Genomic DNA, 20252 nt, shown 5'->3' with positions numbered 1-20252 from the left:
GCTGCGAGGCACAGCACGCTGGCCATTTGTTGGCAAGTTCATATTTCACACGGCAGGGAATTGGAATGATTGAACAGACAGAAGAGAGTTTTATTTGCAGTAGCCTACGTATCCCCAGACTCTGATTTGGCATAAAACATCTGCTTCATGATCTGCTTCAAGGCCAGTTCCTTTCCTCCAACAAAGGTTACGACTTCAGGCAAGCTGTGCTTCCACTGGCAGGAGGAAATTTGCCCGAAGACTTGATTTAGTCAGAATCAAAGCATCCTGCCACAGAATTTCTTTTTTCAATTATCTCCGAAGAGCCAGCCAGACTGTAAATGTATCAGTATAATAAATGTAATGAAATAAGGCAGCCACTCCTTTCCCCCTGTTGCTGTCAAGGGGAGGTGCATGTCCAGTTGGGTATCCGCGCCCCGAAGCCTGTGAGACGTACCTTGCTGTCTGTCAACACGCATATTTTGGCAACAGCACATTGTAAGGCTGGCCCCTGGATGTGTTCCGGGCCATCGGCATGATGAATAAGCACATGCGTTGGTTTTACCTGCAGTATTTACATCTCTCCGATTACAAAAGCAAATTGGCATGATGCTGAATGTAATTATTACTATTTTTCATGGCGAGGAAGAATCATATAGCCTTTGTTTTGTGTATGGCCCTAATTTCTAATTATATTTGCCTGTGTGATTTTCGTTGTGCATCGTCATATTTTTCGTTCAGGCCAGCCCTCGCTAGCCTTCCAGACATATATACCAAATTAAATCCTGGTATTTTATTATGCTAGAGCAATTAGATGCCATCCTCATAATGAGAAACATGACATCTTCATTGCTCTCCTCTATATTTTCATGTTGTTTTAATGCAGACATTTGCCAGAATTGAATACAGTCTTCCTCCAACACACACACACACACATACACACACACCCTAATTGAATATCTGCATATCTCCAAGGAGTCCTGTGGGTGAAACCATGTATTCATCTTCTTTAGTTCTTAGGCCACTTTGGTTTAAGAGTAAGAACTGTTGCTTTTATGAAGTGCCTTTTTCTATAAAGTCAAAACCTCACAGCAGTGCACAGAAAGCCGATGGTATAAAGGAGCTAAGTAGAGTCTTTAATAGAGAGAGCTGGGTTGTAAGTGTTTTTGTTCCTACGGAGCAGATAGATTTGGCTCCATCTGTTCCATATTCATAACAAAGGAGTGCACTTACAGGAGGGCCAACTTCCCCAGAGCTGCCTGGTAATGATCTTTTCACCAGAATGAAAGCATCTGAACCCAGTGGCTTGGCCCTCAGAAAAGCAGCTAGCAGGATCGCCCTTCAGAACCCCGATTTCCTTGTAACTCAGGTTGACATAAATTTTCCCAATATGTAGAATGCACAAAAAATGGACTGATTTCTCATCTCCCTTCAGCCCTGTGTAGTTGGAAAGTTCAGAATGCGTGAGTTTTACCTCCTGCTCCTACAACCACAAAAGATTTATTAGGTAGTATGGAGAAAATTTGCACTTGAAGTATCACAGGGGAGAGGCTGTTCTTCAAACTTTTGTTTCTCTTCAGACTTTTTAATCTTTTAAAAACTGGGGTTAATGAATAGAAATATGAGTTATACCAAATAAGGAAAAACCCCTGTTGAGTTTTGTAATTAGCAAAACTTCAAAGCCAATTTCGACTGGGACCTCTTAGATTAAAAAGATAAGTTGACCCAAGTACATACTTTTTCTTCTGCTAAGCAGAAGAAAAATAAAATGAATTTTTTACTCCAAATGCCACATGATAGCCAAAAAAAAATTTTCCTGTTTATATGACATACAGAGCCAGCCTCAAAATGTGATTCCTTAAAACTTAAATAGCACATTAGTATTGATATCATAGGTAGTGGATGGAATGTATATGCTAGTTTCATAAATTTCTTAAGTAATAGGAACATATTTTGAAGTATCGTTATTTTCTCCTTTCTGTGGACTTTTTTCAAATACTAGAAACTTTTAAAAAGACACTTCACTGATTTTTTTAATAGACTTTCTATTAAAATCATAATGTATGAACCTTTTATTATCTATCTTGGTATCATCTGAGCATTATCTGCCTGATAAACTAACTAGGCTTTCTGGCAAATCAAATAGTAAACAAATGTCTCCAAATTTGGCTGTAGCAATAAAGTGGCCAAAGTTGCCATCTAGCTTATGAGATTGCTCTGCATCTTAGCAAGAGGAAATATAAAAGGTAATATTCATGGAGTGAAAAACATAGCTGATGAGTCAATGAAGATTTCAAGTTTCAATACCTTTGATTATTTTTTTGGAATATATGGACCTAAATATTTCTGGCTTATTCAGAAGCTAGATGCTCCTTTTATAGGTCCTAGTATAATGGGCAGTTAGATTTGTTCGTTTCCTGGTTTATTGTCTTTCTCCCAATTAAACTGTAAGTTCTAGAAGTAGGAACCATCTTTTAACATACCACAGTGTCTCCAAAACCTGATATAGTGCTTGGTATAAAGCAGGCACACAAAAACATATTTTTGAAGGAATGAATGAAGTAAAAACTGAATAAGCCAGAAATATTCAGGATAGTTTTTGTCTTAGGAAAGATTATCTAAAGAGTTAGTTTGAATTTAAAATTTGATATGTGACTTATTAGAGTAACATTAAAACATTTTAAAAATTGTGAATTTTACCTATTCAAATTAGTTTATACATCTTACTATTCTATATATGAGTAAACTTAAAATATTTGGCTCTATTTACATACTTGGTTAATTAAATTCCTTTAACCACTAAAGATTTAATATATTCTTTCCTTTTTTAAGAACTTAAATTGATTATAAGACCCGCCCAAATACTTAAGCAATTCTTACCATCATCATAATTTAAACTTAAAAATATGATGGGGTTTTAGTTCTCTTAAGTGTTTTAAAACTGCATGTCAACCTAAAATTTCACTTAGTCACAGGTCTAAATCAGTGTTGTCCCATTATATATATATATTTTTTTATTTTTATTTTTATTTTTGTCTTTTTGCCTTTCCTAGGGCTGCACCCATGGCATATGGAGGTTCCCAGGCTAGGGGTCTAATCGGAGCTGTTGCTGCCGGCCTATACCAGATCCAAGCCGTGTCTGCAACCTACACCACAGCTCACGGCAACACCAGATCCTTAACCCACTGATCGAGGCCAGGGATTGAACCTGCAACCTCATGGTTCCAAGTCGGGATTCGTTAACCACTGAGCCACGAAGGGAACTCCCATTATATATTTTAAATTGGAATTAATATGTCTTACCTGTTACTTTAAAACATTTCCACATTCTCGGGTGCTTTTTTGACACAAAAATTACTAGCTCTGTGGTCCTGATTCTCTTAAAAATGCCTCTACTTAGTTTTTAAACTCAGCTTTGACTAAACCACAGTTATATCCCCTCAATACAACGTTGGGATTAAGTTAGCTTTCCAGGTCTTCTTAATGACTAGAGGGTTTCAGCCGAGATGGCTTCACTCTCAGCTCTGATCATAATCACCAGAGTCATCACTTTCCTGTCCACCTGAAAGCAGCCTGTGGTCACCTGGATTCTTGGACCACCTTGCCTTTATTCTCCTGTTTACTGGAGGGGCCTGTGATCCCTACTCAGCCTGGTCACTTGATGAGATTTTGCATATCTTTGGCTCTAAAGATGCCCACATTTCTTTCATTTACTTCATATCTCTTAGACCACATACTCAAAAACATGAAAATAGTGGCTGCTTGAATTTTATATGTCTCTTTGGGCTTTGGTTATTAGGTCCCAGTTTCCAACATCATGAAGCCAGCAGAGAGAGCAGAAGAACCTTCCATAAAAGGGGACTTTTTTTTTTTTTTTCTAATCTTCCTTAACCACTCTCTCCATGTTTCTTTTTTATTCTAATCCTGAGTTTCAGTTTCTGTTTGGTCAACAAATTACTTCATGGCTATACATATTTTTGTTACCTGTAGACTCGTTCTTCAAATCTTTATCAAACAAGTTCTGAACAAAGCAGTGGGCTCCCCAGAACTGAGACCCCAGCATGGCTCCTCCCCACAGGGAATTCTGTAGCTGAGATGCAGTAACAACCAGCTCTAAGACAAAATAGAACATGGGGTGTTTGCTACCAGTGAGACAGAAACAGATGAGTGTAAGAACCCAGAAGATTTTTGTGTTGGAGAAGTGGAGAAGTATCTCATGTAGCCAGAAGGAGCTGGGATTTTAAGAGGCAAAGGGAAGGTTATGTGAAAAAAGGGAGGCAAGGAGCTTCTGGGAGGAAATGTTGGGGCCAGTTATCGATGTAGGGAAAAGAACTGGAGAGATAAAGGAGGAAATCAAAGTTGGGGCGGATTATGAAACACCCTGGCTGCTGTTCTGTGGGGTGACGCCCTGCAGTGCACAGCCATTGACTTTCCTGGAAATGGTCCTGCTTAAAAGTAGAGACAACCAGAACAAACTGGAATTCAATCTCTGTCGTTGGCTTTGATTATACTTACTTACTCCATCAACTTAAATTCTTCATCAAGGAAAGCAGTTTGAGTGTAAAACAAAATGTATAATCCTGGTACCTAAATATCTTCCCTCCTTGGTAGAACTTAATCTTCCCAAGAGAAATTAATTTGTTCAGAGTTCCATTAGGGACCTGCTGTCTAAGCAAGTGCTGCTCCTGCCCAGATGCTTATCCTACCACCAAACATGGCAGACAGTGAGGGGAACACAGCCTACTGACTTAAGAAAAACAATCAGAGAAACAGCTGATCTGTGTAAACAGATATTCACCCAAATAAGATGTAAAAGAATGTTAAAGACAGGAGAAGAAGCCATTTACAGCAATATAGGATCCACAGACAGGTGTGGGCATGGTGCCGTGTTCCCACCCACCTCTGGACCGGTTTTATTTTAGGCCATTGCTGTAGCATAGTTAGTTCATGCAGCTACAAAGGCAGTTTCAGTGGCCAGCCTGGTTACTTCTCTGTGGGGTTCATGTCCATGTTTGACAGTGTCCCTCTAATAAAACAGCCTGTTCAGACTGTTAAAATGGGTTGACACAAAGAACTCACGGAATCTTAGAATGATTTCTCAAAAGGACCCTTCCTAATTCTCTAAACTCTCAGCCCAGCCTCGGTATACATCCTCACATCCCCTCGACCCCCAACCCCTGCACACGCCAAACTATGGTAGAATCTAGCTTTTCTAATGTAGGGTAGAAATGAAGGTCACACTTGTCCTCCTGGTTTTCCTTATGACTCATACAGAACTTTTTATCACAACTAACCAGAGCCGATCCCTCCTCCTCCCCCTATAAATCTACCCTTTGAACCAAAGACTGCTTTTGCTTAGGGAAATCACTGTGCAGAGGGAGCAGTGTGGGCAGAGCTGATGATGTCAATCTGTGCAACAGTGAAATGATATTCTGGATCTATAGGGATCTGTAACTAGAGTTTCCAAGTGCAGTATAAAAGTTCACAGCCCTTTTAAAGTAGGTCACACTTCCAACTTTTTTTCTAGGGGGAAGGCTCATAGGAACAGCAAAGCCTAAGTCGGTTGATCAGCTGACTGAAAGCCACAAAATAAGTCAGAATGAGTGAATGAAGGAGAAAGTTCAGATCAACATTGTACAAGCTCTCAGACCATTCAACCATGTGCCTTCCAAGGCCCTTCTCCAAGAAAGATAAGGGTGACAGTGGTTATGAAAGGTTCAAAGAAATACTAATTTTGCTTCCAGGGGTTTCTTTGCATTGTATTAACTTGATGATTTATTAGTAATTCACTGCCATGCTACAGTAGTACTATATGATAACGACATTGTTTCTGTTAATACTGTACAAATGAGTCATGGGCATTTGTGGCTTTCATTGCTTACTAGTTAACAGTCACCCCAATGGCATATCACAGAGGTGACCCAAGGTGCCTGCGGTAAAGCAATAATATAAATAGTTCCTCTCTGAGATTCTAGGAATTCTGTGTATATCTGAGTTTGTTTTTGTTGTTTCTTTATTATGCGGCTTCTAGCAGAAGTGTTTTTGTAAGTGAATCATTCTGCCTGCTTTCGTTTGTCAGGTTATACCTATTTGATAGAGCAGGTGAGATTTACCAAAATTACCACAGACAAGAAATATAGAACTATCTCACCCTACTGGCCTGGGACAGTCACTTCAGTAATATGGCCTCAGGCGAGACTAGGTCTCAAGAGAGTAGTTACAATACTGGCTTATAATAGGAAACTTTTTTCCTTCCCTAACTGTTCAAAGATGTTCAATGGATTTTAAAAAACAGTAAAATATCCAACTAGGAACTTAACTATATTTCCTCCTATTTAAGTTTTTGTTAACAGTTCAAATAATATCTAAGTGTCATCTTGCATTCTGTGTTTATGTGGACTGGATCTTGCCATTCATATGGAAAAAGAAGAAGATAAAGTTTAGATTCTGAATCTGAGATTTAAGCTGACTTAATTTTTTTGAGAATGGAAATACCTCTTATAGAGGATATTTTAAAAGCACTCGCTGAAATCCAGCTTATTTTTTGGTCATTCCTTCATGGATATCAAAGTACATGGGACATAGAGCCTTCCTCAATAAGCAGGAGAAACTAGTTTGTTGTCACTGAGCTTTAAAAAGCAAGTAGAAGTTTGCCCACATTTCAAATAAGTGGGTACAAAAACATGATAATGTCTTATTTGTTTATTCCTAGAAATTAGTGGAAAGAAACTTGTCCTCAGCCATTTATTTGAAGTTGATAAGAAAAAGTAATTGACCTACGGAGGCTTAGCTGCTGGAATTTAAATAATACTTAAGTTAGCATTTGCAGTAGAACTTTCCCTAAGGGGGTAGAGAGCCGGGTGTGGGGAGCCAGGGGTGTGATGGGTGGGTACCTCCTGTTTTCTCTTTTGTCTGCAGCTGCACAGCTGGAATTTATTTCGCTTCTCTCACCCTGAACTCTGCTCTAATTTTCTGTCGCTGTTACAGTTCCCTGGTGTTGAAACCAAGTTTTAGCTCACAGAGTGCACTCTACCCTTATTTTATTGTTGGGAACTGCCTATTCCTTTTCTATTTTTTTTTTTTTAAGAAACATAGTGCCATATCAAAGTTTCTACTATTTACATGATCATTTGCATTTCTCAGAGGTTTCCACCTTTATTTAGTATCTTTGTTTCAGTTTTATATCTGGGACTTTGACCTTAACCTGGCCATGATTTAAGTCTTGAGACACTGTGGAGATGAATTATGTGGGCAAAGTAGCCAGCTGCTGAGGTTGCTCTTAGGATACAAGCTTGATAAACCCGGGGCCAAAAGCGGGTTATTAAAACATGGGACTCTGAAATCTTATAAGGTAGACTGGTGAGATGTATTCCATCATAACTGGTGATTTTGTTTTTAATATGAAAATTAGGTACTGTGCTGGTTTTTTAAAAAAGGGGCAGATAACCAGCTGCAAATTGTTGCTGGGGTCTTCTTTCAAAAGGCCCAACTTTTGTTTTAAGACTTTTTCTGAGGATCTGGTAACCATTTTCCAAGAAGTCCATATGGCTTTAGTTAGTCTCTATCCTATTCCCACAACTTCTGTTCCCCGCCTATACCCACAAAGGATTTTATTGATTCATTAAATTCTAAAAGACTTTTTTCAGTAGTACCATTTATTTAAGTAGGCTTTACTTTTTCAGCATTTATTGTGAAAGGAACATTAATGCATAATTCTGCTGTCACCTGTCTAATTTACATTATCTGTGTTGTATGTTAAACCACATGCAAACCCACAGAGGAAGAACTGGGCTCTGCTAACAACTAATAGCCTATCTTTTCTTTTGACTTGCACAAATTAAGAAATATTGCCTGTGGCAAACATAATGGAAAACTGCATGTTTAATGCCCCCAAACACACTCAATTCTTTAAAAAGAATGCAGCTGATTATTTTGAAAAATAAAATTTCCCGGAGTACCCAGATGGACACAGGGATACAGAAAAGGAGAAAGACGTGGCTTTTGGAATTAAGATTTGAAGATGAATAAGAGGAGGCAGGGGGATAATAAGGTGAACTAATGAGTACAGTATTGGGCCTGAAAATGTGATGAAAATATAAGAATCTCACTCTTCTGCTAAACTTTCAGTTCTTCATGAGGCAGGACATGTGTTAACCTTGATGACTTTTAAGTTGCTTAAAATCTTATAATGTTCATATTTAATCTGATAGCCTGTGTACAAGGTAAATTAATAGTTTTTTGATACAAAGAGAAATTTTAACTTATCATTGAAGTCCTTTTCTTGCCAGTGTGTTCAGCCTCACCTTCATATTCTATTTCTCATATTTGAGGAAAGGCATTCTCGCTTGTGATTGGAGTTTACATTTCGTAGCAAAGCTCATTTAGGTTCACCCAGCAATGTGGAATTTTAAAGTGAGGCATCATGCTAATTACAAGAAATGGCACAGGATGGCTGCATTAGCTAAAACAAACTAAGTGGCATGGGGAGGAAAATGGAAAACAGTTTTCAAATGCTGGAGTGAAAACAAATAGATACGTCTTGTAGTGTGTCCTCAACAGCAGTTTATAATTACCTCTCTTCGAGGCCTGTTTTAAGTGGACTTGTAACAGTAGCTGGAAAAGTAAACTCGTAAGGGATGCGGTTGTTTAGACGAGGCAGAAGAATCGGGAAGGAGCTGCTGTGTGAGAGCTTCAGTCCTAAGGTCTTAAGTCAGCAAGGGAGGCCTTTGGTGGCAGAGTTGTTTGTACACAGCATTCTGTCAGTTAGCTCTTGAATAACAAGTCACCCTGAAATTTGTGGCTAAGGCAGTATTTATTATTTCACAGTTTCTTCAGGTCAGGAATCCAGGAGCCGCTTAGCAGGGCCCTCTGGGTCTGGGTCTCTCCCAAGGTGACAGTTATTTCAAGGCTTGGCTGAGAAGAATTCAATTTCTAGCTCACTCAGGTGATTGTTAGCTGGATTCAGTTCCTTGTGGGTTGTTGCACTGAGGTGTCAGCCCTGGCACACTCTGCACTGGAAGTCCTCCTCTGTTCCTTGCCACGTGGGCCTTTTCATTGAGAACCTCACGGCACCGCATCTTGGTTCAGAAGCGAGACAGCAAGAGCAGGAGTGCTAAGGTCACAGTCTTGACAGCATAATCACTGAAGGGGCGTCCCATCACTTTTGCTGTATATTCTGCTCATTAGAAGCAAGAAACTAGGTCCAGTGCACTCTTAAGGGGAGACAGATACACAGAGCACATGGGCAAGGTGGGGGGCATGGGAGCTAGTCAGGAGTTGCCTACCACAAGCATAATGATGGGCCCACGGTGAATTGTGATGTGACAATGACAAATATTTGCAGTTCTAACTACAGACTTTGGAAGTACTCATTTGAGGGCACTGTATAGGGTCCCCTTTATGTTCAGATTGGCTAATAAGTGCTAAGCCGTGCTCACCTGAGCCCCAGGAGAACAGGGAAAGAGGTTTTCAGGAATGGCTGAGGTTAGGGCCCCTGTCTGAGGTCATGAAACATAGTGAAGATAAGCACTCCTTTATTAGCATGATTCTCTAAGCACAGGGAACCAGAGTGCTCCCAGATTATATTTCATTATGTGCTATAGGGTTGTGATTGGTACTTTGCAGATCATTAGGGGGAAAGGACCCTATGGATTGATTTATAAAGCTGCTATTAAGATTATGGTATGGGAGGCTGTGCTTGTTTTAAAGGTCCCCATACTCCTACTCTCAGCTTCCTGATTCCAAATGCACTTTTTTTTTTTAGCAGTAAACTGAGTAAAGGGATATGAATTTGGATCATGTGACAAATATTTAAGATAGATATTTAAGACGTGACAAATATTTAAGAATTTCTCATTTTAATCTGACAAATTCTATTAGAAAACCCATGCATCTTTTTTTTTTTTTTTAATTGAAGTATAGTTGATTCACAATGTTGTGTTAGTTTCTGGTGTACAGCAAAGTGATTCGGGTATACATACATCCATTCTTTTTTAGGTTCTTTTCTTTTTTCTTTTTTTTTTTGCCTTGTCTAGGGCCGCTCCCGCGGCATATGGAGGCTCCCAGGCTAGGGGTCTAGTCGGAGCTGTAGCCACCGGCCTACGCCAGAGCCACAGCAACGCGGGATCCGAGCCGCGTCTGCAACCTACACCACAGCTCACGGCAACGCCGGATGGTTAACCCACTGAGCAAGGGCAGGGACCGAACCCGCAACCTCATGGTTCCTAGTCGGATTCGTTAACCACTGCGCCACGACGGGAACTCCTAGATTCTTTTCTGAAATAGGTTATTACAGAATGTTGAGTAGGGTTCCCCTGTGCTATACAGTTGATTATTAATTATCCTTGTTGATTATCTGTTTTATATAACTGTCACTACTTTCGAGTGACATGATGCTAGAAAATCTTAAAACTACTAGAAAACTATTAGAGCCCATGAATTAACTTGGTAAAGTTGCAGGATACAAAATTAATATACAAATCTTTCATTCCTATACACTAACAATGAAAGATAAGAAAGATTAAGAGGGAGTTCCCGTCGTGGTGCAGTGGTTAACGAATCCGACTAGGAACCATGAGGTTGCGGGTTCGGACCCTGCCCTTGCTCAGTGGTTAACGATCCGGCGTTGCCGTGAGCTGTGGTGTAGGTTGCAGATGCGGCTCGGATCCCAAGTTGCTGTGGCTCTGGTGCCAGTGGCTATAGCTCCGATTCGACCCCTAGCCTGGGAACCTCCATATGCTGCAGGAGCGGCCCAAAGAAATGACAAAAAAAAAAAAAGAAAGAAAGAAAGATTAAGAAAACAATCCCATTTGCCATGGCATCAACATATAATAGTTTGTGTCTGTTAACCCCAAACTCTTAATTTATCCCTCCTTTCCCCCTTTCCCCTTTGGTAAACCTAAATTTGTTTTCTATGTCTGTGTTTCTATTTTGTACACAAATTCTTTTGTATCATATTTTAGATTCCACATATTAGTGAGATCATAGGGTGTTTGCCTGGCTTACTTCATTTAGTATGATAATCTCTAGGTCCATCCATGTTGCTGCATATGGCATTATTTTTTCTTTTTATAGCTAAGTAATATTCCATTATATATATATGTATTACATCTTCTTTATCCATTCCTCTGTAGATGGACATTTATGTGGCATCGATGTGTTGTCTATTGGAAATGGTGCTGCTGTGAACATAGGAGTGCATGCATCTTTCTTTTCAAATGATGGTTTTCTCCAGATAAATACCCAAGAGTGGGATTGCTGGATCATATGATTGTTTTAAGTTTTTTAAGGAATCACCATACTGCTTTCCATAGTGGCTGCATCAGTGTATATGCCCACCAACACTATAAGAGGGTTCCCTTTTCTCTACACCTTCTTCATCATAGAAAATCCATCTGTCTTTATAGGAAGAGTTCAGGTCTAGGTTTTCTTCACCTGTAGTGTGTTAATACCTCTTTTTGGCTACCAAAGGTCCAATTTGGGAACTTGAGGATCAAACATTTTTAGTCTTTTGTCCCAGTTGCTCTTGGCAGGCTTCTGGAGCACCTGTAAAACCTGGATATAATTCTGATTAACACTCCCAGGACACCCTCTGACACTCAGATGAGGCTATGCTGGCAGCTCACGGAGACCTCAGTTACCACAGGGATTCCCCCCTGGTCTCTAAGCCCTGTTTCCTATTTGTGTTTCTAGCTGGAATAAGCACAGCACAAGGACAGAAAGTTTGTCTTACACATCTTTGCATCCATAGCACCTAATAGGACAGCTGAAACAGTAGGAATTTTAAAAGTGTTTGAGTAGATGGATAAAGCTGTAGCACCGTATAATAAATATCCACTATCACTTTTCAAACATTCACTAGTAATTTTCTAAGGAAAGCAACCCAAGAATTGATAAATTTTGTTTCAACTAAAATAGTGTTGCTTGTTATAATGCCATATGTCTCCAGAATCATAGAGATTAATATTACCTATCCCCTGATAAAAGCCAGGTACATTTTAAGGTTTTATTCCCTCATGTCCATCTTCAAGTTTGCTCATAATTATTCCTGAGAGGGTTTTCCGTAGAAATTTACTTGTCTGAATATTACATTTTTCAATTCCTGTGTTATTTTTTGTTTTTAATGTTCAAGCCTCTGCTTTTTTGTTGTTGCTTACTTGTGACTAGTAAAGCAGTTTCACATTACCTAACATCTTCAAGTATTACTAATAATTAATGATTGCTATTTATAAGGCACCCTTTATTTGTCAGCCAAGGACTATGGGCTTAAGAAACCTGAAACATGACGTGGAATAAAGCCACACTCTCACTTTGTTAAACCTTGCATCAAAACTTGAGTTTTGCTGATAGGTAGAAAAGGTTTTTGTGCCTTTTGGTGTCATTTTTGTTTTTCAATGTGGCCAATAAGGCACCTAAGTTATACTGACCTAGCAAGGCACACCCTCTCAGGTTGGCCCTAAGGGTTAAGAGTTGACTTCATGAGAGGTCAGAGGTCGTGGAGTCAACTGATTTAATGTCACCTGTATGGTGTCTTCACGTTATATGTTCATATTCTTTGCTCATCAATTTTTCTAAGGATTAGAGTATAATAGTCAAACAGTATTATAAGGTGTCAGTCACATTATCATTGTCATACAGCTTTTCTGGCGATAAGAGGGGAGGCATGGAAGTAATGGAGAAGTTTGGTGGGGAAGAGAGGTCTTTATTTTATATACACAGGAGAATGTAGCTCATGCAGTAGCAAAGCTGATTGTCTCTCTCTGTCAGCTGGCGAGAGAATTCTCTTGAATTTTTCCCAGACAGCTTATCATTTGTTGATGTTTAGTTATTCCAGTGTGCCCTACAATGATGTTTTATGTCCTGGATTTAAAGGATTTCTCTTGTATATAAATGTGAAAGACCTGTACTAACTCCAAAAAGTTCCCCTACTAAAACAATTAAACATTTGATCCAGCCTTGAGCCTGTTATGTCTTATAGTATTATCGGTCAAGTCAGTTATCGCATGTGGCAAATCAAGCTCACGAAGCTTGTAGTGAGTTCATCGCAGCTCAAAAATCTATAGAACAGCGGCGTAAATACCCATGTGTCACTTTTTCACACCACCTCTCATGAATAAGACATAAAGTACCTCCAGAACCATGGTTTTTCTAATGAATTGGAGTCACCTATGTGTACTGGGTTTGTGACATGCACATTTGCAGTTGGGGTCCACAGGAAGGACACCATTTCCTGGATCAAACCACAGAGTGCAAATACTGTGCCCTAAATAACACACTAGTTACTGTAAATGTCAGTAGAGGGAGTTTTTCCGACTTTGATTTAATGAAAGCCTACAGCAAAGCCAGCTGTTAGCACTTCTTAACTGCTTGTCAGAGCGAAGGGGAAGAAGGGGAGGGCCGAAAACATCTCTTCTGTACCTGCTTTGGTCTTGGAATTAAGAGTTTTTCCAACAGGTGTTGAAGAGTGACAACGGGGTCCTTTGTAGGTTGAGGTCTTGTGGGTGGGGACTTGCCAAGTTCTCCTCTAGGCTGTGGACCTGCAGTTACAGGAGGAGATTCATGGAAAATCAGTTTGGAGGTTGCATCTTGGATCCTGCAGGATCAGCATTTTGGTTTTCTGGGCCCCCCATCACACAGGAGGAATAAAGGACAGAGATGGGATGCCAAACACCAAGCATGTCTTTGTCACTGAGGGTATTACCAAACTAATTGTGAGCCATGTGTGTTTTGATTGATAGCATCTGCTTTTTCTGAACAAAGAAACCACTTGAAGCAAACACACAGGGGGGAAAGTATGCGGCACTCATTTCTGTAATTTTTTGTCATTTCTAGAATGCATTTGTAAACATATGGGATGGTTAAGGGTCTTACCGCCTTGGAAATCCCTTTGACAGTCTGCCGGGTGAACTGAGGGGAGATAATCTTTCAAACCCAGGGAAAGTTTACGGTCTTATTATCTTGAAGAGGAGAAGAAAGTTTCTTCCTCAAATGATTTATAACTTGAAACATGTTGTCATGTTTTGGTAAGCCCACTTTATTAATTCCATCCTTCTCTGTGGCAAATTTTTAAAAATAAACGTACCATCGCAACTCTGTACTTTCTCAATAGCATATTGTACTTATAATAGCCTGATGGAAGTTGCTGGGCTCGGTTTAGTCATATAGAATATGGAGCCAAGTTCTGAGTAAAACCTCTAATTGAATTACCTGCGAGGCACTGACAGACAGGCTTTCAGGACAGACAAAGCTTTGCTTTCCTCAGCAGAACTAGGTCATGTTTAAGTTGGCCTTGGAACTGTCTGTTACTGGGTTTTGCCAGCACTTTCACTGTGGGCTCTAGTGGGCCATGGGCCCCTTCTCCTGCAGTGGGGCGGCGGCGGGGGGGGGGGGTGCCTCTATGAAAGCAGGAAAGCTCAAGCACTATCTTCTTCTTCTAGAGAAAATTGATAGCAAATTAAATTGATGAAGCTGTGAAATAAAAAGCCAAAATATTTTTCTGAGGATTGCCAGCATTCCCAGGTGATTCTTTTTTTATCGTATGGAAAAGGGAAAATAGGGATAGGAAGATAGCCCTTTCTACAGCAGTCAGTGTCAATCTGAAAAGTATTTGTGTTCTGCCTTCTTGGAAGAACTAGAGTATGCTCCCATTGCTCATCAAAGAATTTGTTGTAGACCATGTGCATTCGAAAATGAAGAGTAATTTGGTGTTGTTCTCTCTTTTCTCTCTTGCTCTTTTTATCTTTTCCACAGCCTCTGCAATCCCAGATAATGGACGACGGTCCTGTTTAAAGCTCAAAGTCTTTGTGAGACCAACAAGTAAGTTCACTAGAATGAGCTTCTGAGGGTGGCTTCACTGCGCATGCTTTATATGTGGTCTGGTTCACAGCGGTACAACTTTTTTTTTTTTTTAAACTGTAAATCCTGTGTGGTATCTGTTTTGTATATCAACATCCATGTTTTAGTTTTCATCATATTTTCTCTCATCATTTTTTCATGATGCTTTTATTTTAAATACACAGCAGTTGCTAACTTGTTGTTTCTTAGCCTGTTGTACGTGCACAGCAAATGGGAACAATATTGGCATTTGGATACATGCCATTGATTGTAAAACAATCTCTACATAAATAAAAGGAAAAATTAGAGAGAAAGAAAACAAGAAAGAAACGGGAGTTGAAGGGTGTCTTCACTAACATATTTGGCTGTTATCTCTATTTTTGTTATAGATAGCTGTATGAAAACTATAGGTGTTCATGATCGTGTTTTCGATGTTAACGACAAAGTAGAAAATTCATTAGAACCAGCAGGTTAGTATGCGTAGAGAATCTCTTTTAACAAGTGCATCTCTCCCTGGTGCTTCAGTACTTTTTTTCCTTTCTTCCTCTCCGCATGTTTGCATGTTATAGTTGCTCTGCTTTTGCTCATTGCTAGCAATGCCGTTATTACTTATATTCTACCTCATTCCTCCAGTATCTTTGTGTAATGCATGTTAGATAAATTATGACTTTTCTTTTTTGGACATGGGTTTGATGTAACACAGTGTCCTAGTGTAGAAGCCCCCTCAGAATGTTAAAATCTCACTGCTTTTTACCATCTCCTCCAAGCATGCTGGTGAGTCATGGTGAATATTAATGGATCTGTTTTCATAAAAGACAGAAAAAATTTTCTACTAGATGCGCTTATAAATTTTTACCTTTATAATATATCCATATCTATGGATAAAAATAATACTGTTGCACAAAATAGCAACTCATTCAACATACCTCGTTTTCTCTGGAAATTCGCAAGCATCATTGACCTGACCTAAAGAACTTCATTTCAAATATTATCTGTGCTGTTGTCAATAGAAATAAGTCTGGAGAAGTTTCATTGTGTTGCCTCCTAACAGCGCAAATTCACGCACCTGCCCCAAACGTGGTGGCAGTGGACTGTCGAGCCAAATCTGATCCTTGATCACTGAGGCAAAATATTAGGGATAAATCATTTTTTTTCTACTGCTAACTTTTGCACACACCCAAACCACCCCATCAGGATGAAGAAAAATAAAATCTACCAAAGGGCTCATGGAAGCCTTTGCACTGCAGCATACTATGGATAATATAACTCTGTAAACTCTCCATTTGGTTACAAATTCACTGTGGCTCTTTAGTGCACCTAGACTGATGGTGAGGTGGCGGGGGCCCTCTTCCACTGTTCGTTGAGGAGTGTGCCTCCAGGCCCCTGTATGCTCACCTCCCTATGGTTTCCTCTTCTTGCCCTACCTGCTCGCTCTTCACTGATTTCCTTACTCCTCTCCTGTGACTATCTCAAAGCTTAAGGACAATTAAATTATTTCCTCTTCCCAAAAGGTTGTTAAGCCCTCCCCTTATGTAAACAGAGCCTATGTTTCATCCCTTTGCAGTAGGCTTAGGGTCCACGTTATCCTTTGAGTATTGTTACTGGGACACACAGTCAGTGAGCCTTAGGGAAGCTTCCCCCAAGTAAATGTGGTGCCTGGGGACATTATTGCAACATTGTAACTGACAGAAAGAGTTAGGTTTTTTCCCTAAGCAATCCTCTTTTTCTAAGGCAGGTGTTTTACCCAGAGCGCAAAGGAGAGGTGTATACAGTGCTCGCAGAGGCCTTAATGGCTCCCCAGAACTCAGTTTTCTGCTTTAGAAAGTTGCAAGGAATGCATGCTGACATGGAGACATTTTAATTGTGTCCTGGAAATCTGGAAGTGTTACTTTTCAAGGTACCAGACTCCTCACAAGCTATAGGACTTGGGCCACAGTAAGATCTGTGAGTCAGATGCGATCTCTGTTAAGGACCATGGAGTCTCCATGCTTCCTTTTATAACTGAGACTTGGCCAGGCCACATGGCTAGTTACACATAGATCCTGGTATAACAGTTACACACAGATCCTGGTGTAATATTCATATCTCTCAACTCCCATTCCTAAGTTAGTACAAAAATAGGATTGTCTTACCCCGGTAGACATATTGATGTCCATGAAGAGAACTTTGACTGTCTCAGCTTTGTTCATAAACCTTGATGAAGACTGACTGGTGGGACTGGGCATGTTATGAGTTACCCTGAGTTAAGATTTTTTTGATGCATGCTGTTGTAAAATGTAGGCAGGGCTTTCAAGAGTCTTTTTTTTCCAGGTAAATCCCATTGCCTGTCGAGCAAGAAAGAGGCTGTTGAGGGACATAACAGATTGCATGTTTTTCACTGGTAATAAAGAGGTACACTGAGGACTAACTATTCTGACATTATAGAAAAATCACTTCTGAATTCAAGTAAAGATAAAATCCAAGATACTAAGATACATTCATACCTGAGCATATTTCACTATCTTTTGGGAAACAGGCTCTTCTTCTTTAAGCATTTAAATCCATGATGGTCCCCAAATCGTCACACCTCTAAGTGATGGAAGTTTGCAAAAATTCATCAGAATTTGGTCAGGCTGTGTGTGTTGGGGATGGACATGCAGGTGTAAATGCTGGAAAAGCTCCGTGACGCAGTCTTGACTCAAGGGTGTTCTGGTGAGCATCTTTGCTCAAAACATAAGACAAAATTGAGCTACGATCACTGGCTGTGTGAGTGCAATGACAAATTGGAGTACTTCCCTGTATTCCTTAGAAAATTCAGACTTGCAGCTCTGCACCAGTGTGTCGGATGGTTGAGTGTAGACCCGGACTTTACGAAGCCAGCAAGGCTGAAAGGATCCCACTGCATGTTCTCAGCGATGTATACTAATTCACCTGTCTTTGGAATGTATTTGTCTTTTTTGTTTGCTTGCACACTCTGCCTGCCAGTTTCCTATCATCAGGGACACAGGATTATCTCAGGGCAGACATATGCCACAAAATATGCTCCAAAATATTCCTGGTGTTCTCTCAAGTTAACCAGTGAAACCCTCGTGTTGTGGAATCCTATGGAGGCAAGACCTGATTTGGCTTCTGAGGAGAAAGAGTTTCTTTTCCCAAGCCACATTTACTGTTGCAAGCGCTAGAAATTCTCCCATATGTAGAGGCAATTTACATTGGGATAGATTTTACTTATAAATCCCTCCCTAGCATTTTGAAATTGCTCCGACGTATCCCAGTAACAACTAGTTTTTCATTTTGCTTCTTGGGCGGGGGGGCATAGAATCTCCCCACACTGAGGCCCTGTTTAATCAAAAGATGCTCTATAGAATCCTGAACCAGGCCCAACATGTTGGACCCAGAGGAGAAGAACCATGGTGCCCTGAGGATCCGATTTTTTCATTTGCCAGCAAGATGGCACTTACTTACTGGTTGGGTTGCTTAGTAAAAGTCTCATTCCAAAGATGGCCATGATTCAAGGATTGCAAGGCACATTTAGCCTCATGCTTCACTTATATGATAAACAAAAGCTTTCCTCTTAAAGTTCAGGAAGGTTCATTCCCTTGACGTGTGCTGCATGGGACTTCAGTATGGAGAGGCCTCGCTGAGCACACAGGCCTGATGGGGAAGGCGGGCCCCCTTCAAGCTCACACTGAATGTCACATGCTATCTTTTATCAGCACACTTCCAAACTTTACAAGGAAGAGGATTGGGTAATATGTTACTGAAGATAAGATGGAGAAAAACCCAGTAGCTAATGTAATTGCAGGTGTATAAATATAAATGGTATTTCAAAATGAACTCTGGAATCCTCAGGATTTGTGGTTCTGTCTCAATGACGGCTGAAGTACTCTATTATTCTGACTGACAACAGATTGGTGCTCTTAAGACAGTGATTTGGATTTTCCTTTCAGGGCTATTAAGGGCATTTACATTTACCTCCTAACTACAGATTTAATACATTTGCAAGGCTGAGAAAGAGCAAAGAATCCACAAGTATTTGTCTACATGATGTGGGGCTTTATAGTTTTCCCTACATCCATTTAACTCTTCATTCTTGCTTCCCAACCTTTCTGGTCTCCTAAGCTAACAGCCATTCCATGCAGGTTTGTTCAGGTCCAGGAGAGGAGAGCAAATTTGACACAGGGATGCAGCAGTTTCTATGTGGGGACAGGCTAAGTGCACTCCTGAGCAGAAACCTCCATGCAGAGAAGACATATTTCTAAGTTATACTGGGGAATGAATGTGATGAACAGAAACAGCCCCCATGAGCATATCTGAAGCAGAGGCCAGTCTGTGAGCCTGAAAAGTGTCACTTCAGGACAAATAATAGGCAGTGCGACTCTACCTAATCAAGGAAAAGCGTCCCTATTGTGTTATGTTGTGTGGTGTAAAAACGGAAGTGAATTTAAAATAAGAGCGTTAGTCCACTAAGGGGTGCGAAGTGGGTCACTGAGGTTTACAGAATTGGAAACCACCATGAGAGTCTCCCTTATTCCCATTCTCTCTGACCATTGAGTGACTCCAGCATGACAGTTGCTGAGCTCCTACGGGAAGGTCCCCTACTGCTGCAATAAAATCGACCCAAGCACGGCCCTCCCCCCCGTTGGGCCAGCATGTGGTTCAGAGATGGCTTAGTCTAAAGAGCACCAGTCAGGCCAGGAGGAAGGAAGACGACCGGCAGTACTAGAGCATCGGACGGGTCATAGCAAGCCTCCGTTCTATCTTTGGGTACTAATTGCTGCAAAGTTCCTGTTTTGAAGTTAAGCCTGTTAATCATGCAGATCAGGAAGGCTATCCAAAGTCAGAGGCAGCCTCCTAGAATACTTTATAGCTAAATAAAAGAAGCTTACCTCACTTAATCCATTTTCTTTAGAGGAAAATTTGCATCCACGCTGATCATTTATGTGCCCAGCTTCAGCCTGATAAAAATAAAAATAGTCAAGTTCAAGTAATTTAATCCCGGAGATACAGGGTTTGTAATAGAAATAGCACCATAATTGATTCCTAATTGTAGGCAAACCAGTGGGCACCGATTTAGTTAGGTTTAGTGAGCATTATGTATAGTTTAGTTAAAATGCCGTTTGTTCTGGCATTTAATTCTTCATATTTGAAAATTCATCTAGGCATCCAACAACCAGGCATTTAACACTAATCCTTTGAAACCATTAAAAGAGGAAAATGGGCAGCCCGTTCTTGTTAACCACTAATACGCCAACGTTAACTGCGCCCTGCCGGCCCTGCCCCCTAACTTGTCCCTTGCTTCTCCCTGTCGTCCGGGTTTTCGAAGGCACACGCAGACATCAAGTTTGTGCGCTAGCAAAGCAGAGTAGCTCACACGCCAAGGGTTACAGTGTGTGCACATTTTTCACCTCCGTTTTTAAGGCAAGTATTAATATTGCTGAGAAAGTCCAATTTTCTCTGCC

At 40.4% G+C, this 20252-nt stretch overlaps 1 protein-coding gene across 2 annotated transcripts in view; it reads left to right on the top strand.

Annotated features, from left to right (window-relative positions):
• EFNA5 (ephrin A5) overlaps positions 1–20252 on the top strand; it is a 285390-nt gene that overhangs the window by 260455 nt on the left and 4683 nt on the right. Inside the window, exons 3-4 of one of the 2 annotated variants that reach the window (XM_047778390.1) lie at positions 14728–14793; positions 15201–15281. In XM_047778390.1, coding sequence (XP_047634346.1) covers positions 14728–14793; positions 15201–15281 — 147 coding nt within the window. The remainder of the gene's footprint in view (positions 1–14727; positions 14794–15200; positions 15282–20252) is intronic. The other variant, XM_047778391.1, reaches the window with a different exon arrangement.

Source organism: Phacochoerus africanus, chromosome 4, assembly GCF_016906955.1.
Source record: "Phacochoerus africanus isolate WHEZ1 chromosome 4, ROS_Pafr_v1, whole genome shotgun sequence".
Lineage (NCBI taxonomy): Eukaryota > Metazoa > Chordata > Mammalia > Artiodactyla > Suidae > Phacochoerus > Phacochoerus africanus.
Note: the sequence above shows the minus strand (reverse complement) of the source record. Positions and strands in the feature narration are given on the sequence as shown.